Genomic DNA, 7,500 nt, shown 5'->3' on the forward strand with positions numbered 1-7,500 from the left:
CGTTTGCTTCCGGTTTCATGACAGAGAGTTTAACCCAATACGTGCCTGACGTCTAACAACATTCAAATGTCTCTAACTTCGTCAGCCATTTTGTTTATATATATTTATATTATACAATATACCAGTCATATTCTGGAATGTGTCTAAATGTTAAAGTTCCATAAGTATAAGCAAAATAAAGTAAAGTAACAGTTTGTAAATAAATAGTAGCATTTAAAAAAAAAAAAACGTTACGAAACCGAACCGTGAACCGTGACCCGGACCGTGGGCCAACTGAACCGTTGCACCCCTAGTATACACACACACACACACACACACACACACACACACACACACACACACACATTGTGAACACACACAGACATTGTATACTCATGTATACACACCCATACACACACACACACACACACACACAGACACACACACACACACACACACACACACACATACAGTTGAAGATGGAAGTTTACATAAACTTAGGTAGAAAATGATGTGGATATATTGAAGCAACATTTCCAGACATCAGCCAGGAAGTTAAAGCTTGGTCACAGAAGCATTATCCAAATGTGAATGTGACGACAGAAATACAAGCTGAAGTAAATCATTCTCTCTAATATTATTCTGACATTTCACATTATTCATATTAAGTAGTGATCCTAACTGACCTAAGACAGGGAATGTTTACTAGGATTTAATATCAGGAACTGTGAAAACTGAGTTTAAATGTATTTGGCTAAGGTGTATGTAAACCTCTGTCTTCAACTGTATATACACACACACATCTTGACTGTCCCTCCTAAAGACCTCCACACCCCCATCACTCCTCTCTACAGGTCCTCAACTGTTAATAATAACAACAATGAAAAAGTACTCCTTCCTTCTTTGTGACTGCCGACAGCCCCTGGTCCTGGCATAGATTTTTGTTTATGATGGCCGATGTATAGATGTAGGGCCGGTTCTAGGCATTTAGGTGCCCTAGGCGAGAGTATGATTTGATTTGAAAAAGAATATGTTTAGGGGCGCCACCACCACCACCACCACCACATTAAGCCACCAGTACTGCCTCATCACCACCCACACATTCAACAGTAAAAATATGGACAACAATGGTTTCAAGACAAAAATAGACAGTAGGCTGAGACATATTTTCATAGAGACATGAAATTCATAGAGACACATTTATTTTATTTTTGGGGGGCATTTGGCCCCCCCCAGGCATTTGGCGCCCTAGGCGACCGCCTAGTTCGCCTATGCCTAGGACCGGCCCTGTATAGATGTATAGATGTATAGATGTATAGATGTATGGATGTATAGATGTATGTATAGATGATTCACTTACTGTAGACAAAAGGTACTTGAGTGAGTCGCTTTGGATGAATGTGTCTGTTAAATGTCAAACATGTAAATGTAAATGGAAACACACACACTCACATCCCCCATCCCTCCCTCCCTCTTCCCCATCCCTCTCCCTCCCTCCCTCCGTCCATACCTCCCTCCATCCCTCTGTCTCTGTCCCCATCTCTCCCTCCCTCTTCCCCATCCCTCTCCCTCCCTCCCTCTCTCCCTCCCTCCCTCTCTCCCCTCTCTCCCTATCCCTCCTTCCCTCTTCCCCATCCCTCTCTCCCCTCCTCCCTCCCTCTCTCCCCTCCTCCCTCCCTCCCTCCCTGCAGGTTTCCAACCCTCTCTCTCCCTCTCGGAGGTCTTCAGGACAGACTTCCAGCAGCGCCTGCTGTGGGGGTCCAGGGGGTCTGCAGTCACACACACACACACACAGGCAGACAGACACCACAAGTTTAACCTCATCCTGACCGCACTGTCACGCAGGCTGGAGCCCCCCGCCTGACACACACACACACATCTTGATGTGATTTAGAAAACGTAAGGATACTGGGTGGTAGAACGCACATATCTAGGAAAAGTCATGAAAGGAGGTATGGCGTTATTTATGAGCCACAGTTATAGAAAAAAAACATTTCCGATTCGAAAATTTTGCTCAAAATAGATTTTCCTTTGCGCAACATATTTTTTTTCAAAACAAACAAAAAAATCTCTGACATTTTATCAAGTGCAAAGAACTTGTTTTTACTCACAGGGTCAAAACCCATGGCTGTTCTCGTGTTAAATGACCGCACCCATGGCTGTTCTCGTGTTAAATGAGCCCACCCATGGCTGTTCTAGTGTTAATGACCCCACCCATGGCTGTTCTAGTGTTAATGACCCCATCCATGGCTGTTCTAGTGTTAATGACCCCACCCATGGCTGTTCTAGTGTTAATGACCCCACCCGTGGCTGTTCTAGTGTTAATGACCCAACCCATGGCTGTTCTAGTGTTAATGACACCACCCATGGCTGTTCTAGTGTTAATGACCCCACCCATGGCTGTTCTAGTGTTAATGACCCCACCCATGGCTGTTCTAGTGTTAATGACCCCCACCCATGGCTGTTCTAGCTTTAATGACCCCACCCATGGCTGTTCTCGTGTTAAATGAGCCCACCCATGGCTGTTGCTTTCTTTTTGTCTTTTTGTCTTCTGTTTCTTGCTGTCTCATGTTTGGCCTCTAGGGGGTAGATGATGATAGTCTTGGTGTAGAGGAGGGCTCGCCTGCAGTGGCAACTTCTGACCACTTTGGCTGAAGAAGGCGCTGTTTCACATTTTGCAGAGGCTGCTCCAGGACGCCTGGTTGTCCTTGGTAGCTCTTAGCTACTTCTAGCATAGCTATCACAAACCTTTTTGGACTTGTAACTGCACTCATCAACTCAAATGAGCCCATCCTTTGATTACTACCTCCGCCAGCCTCCCCTGGTGTGTGCGTGTGTGTATGTGGACTCTCTGGTTGTCATGGGGATGTTGTTATTATGAGGTCATCGGTTGTCTTCTGAACCGCAACATCCTATTGGCTGAAGGCTACAAGCCTCTAAAAAATAAAATAAAATAAATAAATAAATACATTAATAATAATAATAATAATAATAATAATAATAATAATCTTCCTTCTAGCACGACGACTGACAATGGCCCCTGGATTGATCTTAGATTACTTTTTCCTACTAAAACCGGTGAATAGTCGCAAATGTATTTGTTGTAAGTCGCTTTGGAATAAAGCGTCTGCTAAATGCCAAAAATGAAAATGTAAATGTGATCCTATTGGCTAACGGCTACTGGGTAAAGGTGTACAGAGTTCTAGGTCTTGTAGTTTTACCTGGTAAATATCTATAGAGTTCAGGGTATTGTAGTTCTTACTAGATAAAGGTGTACAGAGTTCTGGGTATTGTAGTTCTTACTAGATAAAGGTGTACAGTTCTGGGTATTGTAGTTCAAACAGAAGCACAGAAGCACCAAACTGTGTAATATTTCCCTCTTAAATATTATCAACGTGTAAAAAGATTTACTTCATCATTTTAATATGTGTACATGGATTATTGTTGATGAATAAACAATTAATGAGAAGCATATGTTTGAGTGAGTTTTTATACATATTTCATTAGAACAATTTGTCTTAAAACATTCAGAAGTAAAAAGCGGTAGTGTAAAGCAACATGGAGAAATAGAAGTACTGCCATTGATCAGACAGACAGGTAGACAGGTAGAAAGACAGACAGACACACAGACACACAGGTAGACAGGGTAATTATTGCAATTGATCAGTTCTGTACAAGGTAGGTAGACAAACAGGCAGACAGACAGACAGACAGACAGACAGACAGACAGACAGGTAGACAGACAGGTAGACAGACAGACAGGTAGACAGACAGGTAGACTGACAGACAGACAGACAGACAGACAGGTAGACAGACAGGTAGACAGACAGACAGACAGACAGACATACAGGTAACAGGGTCATTTCTGCCATTGATCAGTTCTGTACAAGGTAGACAGAATGCATGTTGATTTTATAGGGGATTTTAAATCCTCAATTCTACTGACCTACAATGCAATCGTTGATCTTGTTTATGGGACTATATTCTGTGGCGGAAGGATATATGTATTCTGAAACGATTAATAATTGTAAATATATGAATTTAATGTTACAAATGTGTATTTATTTTGTAACATTAACCACTGTACAGGGTTTTCCTACTCGGCTTTGCCTCGTGCCACAACCCTGTACCAGTGTTGAGTCCACAACCCCCTTCCTCTCATGGTAAATTGCTTCCTTTTAAACCTTCAACATTTTTATTTTGTGTGTTAACCTGTAATTTTATGAAGTTTTAATATGTTTTCAGGCGAGAAAGTAACCATGTATATTCCCAAAATGTGGCCAGTTTATCAAAATAACCCGTTTATATATCTGATCTGACGTTTTTTTTTCAAACGTTGGAACATAATAGCTAAACAAGTTGTAAAATGATTTGGGGGCTAATATCTTTAGCTAGCTAAAAATAACTAGCGTACTATATTGTTGTCAGATTCAGATTCAGATTCAGATTCAGATAACGTTTATTGCCATTATGCTTGACACATATAGGAATTTGTTACCCTCTGCAACTTGGCCTTGTCCTTGGCCGTTGCAGCAGGGAACCAGGTGATGATGGAGTGGGTGAGGATGGACTCTATGATGGCCATGTAGAACTGGACCATCATGGACCTCGGCAGCCTGAATTTCCTCAGCTGCCGGAGGAAGAACTCTAGTTTTTTGCATTTCAAGTGGCATCTTTGTAATCATGACGATGTAGTCATATCTAAGAATGCATTTCACCATGCAAATTCCCAATATAGTGAAAATACCACCGCTCATCCGTGATCAGACTTAGCTGAGGTGCTGCAGCTGAAGAGTATCAAATAGAGTGCAAAAAAGCAGCATCTGCACACTCAAATCTGTACAAAAAACGATGTTTATTGCAAGCTTTCGGTCTCCAGGCTCTCACCATGTAAACAACAACTGTAACGAGTTTGTATGACGCAGTTTGACGAGAGTTTGAAGAGACGGCAATGCATTTTGGGGATGTTGAGTAGGAATAGCATGGGTCGAACGCATACTCAGAGATTCTGGATAATCTAGTATCCAAACTAGATTTCTTGCATACTCAAATTTCATACTCCTCCGTCTCACAGGACCTGGACTGCTGCCCTCTAGTGGTCGGAGTGGGACTGACACTACACACACAGAGGACGCATCAGAATCAGAATCAGAATTATTTTTATTAACTAATTAAGTATATTTACACATACAAGAAATTGACTTGGTGAGGTTGGTGCACAGGACATAAAAATCAATAATATATAAGCAAAAATAGTTTAAAAAGACAATGGCAAAAAGAGCAATAGAACAATAATTATGTAGGTTGTAGATTAGAATAAATGTAAAACTAATATAAATTATACTGTCAGTTGTATGTGTGTAGATTCAACGTTATTGACATTGCAGAGTACAAGTACTATACATCAAAATGCAGTTTAGCATCTAACCAGAAGTGCACATAGTGATATAAGAACATGATATAAAAACATGACAATGATAGTGATAGGTACAGTAAGGCATGTACGGTAATTTAGAGGTATGTACAGTTACGGTAGCTATGTACAGTTATGAGCTATGTACAGTTAAGGTAGCTATGTACAGTTAAGGTATCTTATGTACAGTTAAGGTATCTTATGTGCAGATGTATAAAGGAAGCTATATCAAAGAGGCATGTGCAATATACAGTATGTGTAAAGGTAGTGTGTGTGTTTGTGTGTGTGTGTTGAGTGTTCAGTGCTGCTTAGCCCCGAAATATTTGATTCCCTGTTTGTGTAATATAATTTGTGGAACCAAATAAAGTATTCAAATGTGTATCACTACCTAATACAGCATCACAGCTCAAATACCCAATAGGTCTAACTCTTATGTACGCTGCTGTCCTCTAGTGGTCAGAATGGGACTGATGTAACCAGCAGGGCTCAAACTGGGGACCTCTCCCCTGGATGACCCAAGACTCTACCATTAAACCAAGAGGACGTCCTTGTGGTCCCAGGAAGACATTTGGGCTTAGAGGTCTCAGACTCCTACTACTCATCACAAGAGACACACTACACACTACACACTACAGACTACACACTACACACTACACACTATACAGTATACTACACACTATACACTACACACTATACACTATACACTACACATTATACACTACACACTATACACTACACTATTGTTCGGTTCTGTTTAGGGTTAAATGCTATATTCTGGTCAGCCCGGTTGTAAAGCAGGCCATGCTAACCCATCGCTAGTTCAAACAGACCATAGTAGACTTTAAACAACAAAGAAACACGGAATTCATCATGATCGTTATTTTCTTGCAAGGAGAATGAATGCGAAGTCTCCCCTAGAGACTCCGAATTCAGACTGATATTTTCTCTCGAGCAGGTCATTTTATTACCAAACAGAAAGACACACATGTCATGAGGAAGTGCAGCGTAAGCACGAACAGCTTCATGGGAAAGTTATCATTTAGCAGTTTACACAATGTCAGGAACACACATGTTCAGGAGGAGGGGGTTTCATGGACAAGTTCAGCGCCTAGCAAAATCAGATCTACGACAGGGCCCCTCTGACAACACAATGCCAGGAAAGGGGAGGCATAGCTGGGACTGAAGATAAGGTTTTGTAGAATGATGAGCTTGTAAGCCTGTGCTCAAGAAGCACACAGTTGAATTCTCAGAATAGAACAGAAATGCATAGAGTTCATGTACTCTTCCAAATGTACTCCTCAACAAACATTAAACATTTATGAAAACATCATTCAGCCCTATCAACTATACACACTGCACAATACACACTGCACACTACACACTACATACTACACACTACATACTACACACTACACACTACACATTATACACTACACACTATACACTACACTATACACACTGCACAATACACACTACACACTAAACATTGCACACTACACACTATACACTACACACTGTACACACCTGAGACTAGTTTACACAGGGTCACTGAGCCATCGCCCCAAAGCCAAAACCCTGGGTAGAGGGGCTCAGTGAATGTGGAGTGGAATGTGTGCAGGAGGGTCAGTGTGTCAGAGGAGACCCTGTAGAAGGACAGAGTGCCGGCCGGCCAGTCCAGATACACTCCTACTCTGCGGGAGCCAGAGGGGTGGACACGTATGTCAGTTCTCTTTCTATTGTGCCTGGCAGAGTAACTGTCTTTAGAGCAGTACAGACTCCAGGACTTGTTATTGAATCCCAACAAACAGTCATCATGGTTCCCTCTCCTGCTGATTCCTCTATATGTCACTGCTATATCAGCCTCTCTCCCCCCCCACTCTACCTCCCAGTAACAGCGCCCAGTCAGACCCTCTCTACATAGCACCTGTAGCTGGTAGTCAAATCTCTCTGGGTGTTCAGCATACGGCTGCTCCTCTGTGCCCCGTGTCACCTTTCTGTTCTCCTCAGACAGAGAGAGGCGTCTGTGTGCTGTGTTTGGGTCCAGTGTGAGCTCACAGGCATCTGATTGAGAGGGCAAAATGAATCATCAAATCAATACAGTTGAATCA

At 42.1% G+C, this 7,500-nt stretch overlaps 2 protein-coding genes across 2 annotated transcripts in view; one reads left to right on the top strand and one right to left on the bottom strand.

Annotated features, from left to right (window-relative positions):
- Window positions 1-5,868, top strand: part of LOC308173945 (breast cancer anti-estrogen resistance protein 3 homolog) — a gene marked incomplete at both ends in the record, with an annotated part of 52,085 nt that extends 46,217 nt beyond the window's left edge. The window contains one exon of the mRNA XM_080548998.1: window positions 5,846-5,868. Coding sequence (XP_080405124.1) covers window positions 5,846-5,868 — 23 coding nt within the window. The remainder of the gene's footprint in view (window positions 1-5,845) is intronic.
- A 1,031-nt stretch (window positions 5,869-6,899) lies between these two features.
- Window positions 6,900-7,500, bottom strand: part of LOC308173946 (protein NLRC3-like) — a gene marked incomplete at both ends in the record, with an annotated part of 12,841 nt that continues 12,240 nt past the window's right edge. The window contains one exon of the mRNA XM_080548999.1: window positions 6,900-7,453. Within this exon, the coding sequence (XP_080405125.1) occupies window positions 6,900-7,453 (554 nt within the window). The remainder of the gene's footprint in view (window positions 7,454-7,500) is intronic.

Source organism: Nansenia antarctica (genome assembly GCF_963989245.1).
Source record: "Nansenia antarctica genome assembly, chromosome: 19".
Taxonomy (NCBI): domain Eukaryota; kingdom Metazoa; phylum Chordata; class Actinopteri; order Argentiniformes; family Microstomatidae; genus Nansenia; species Nansenia antarctica.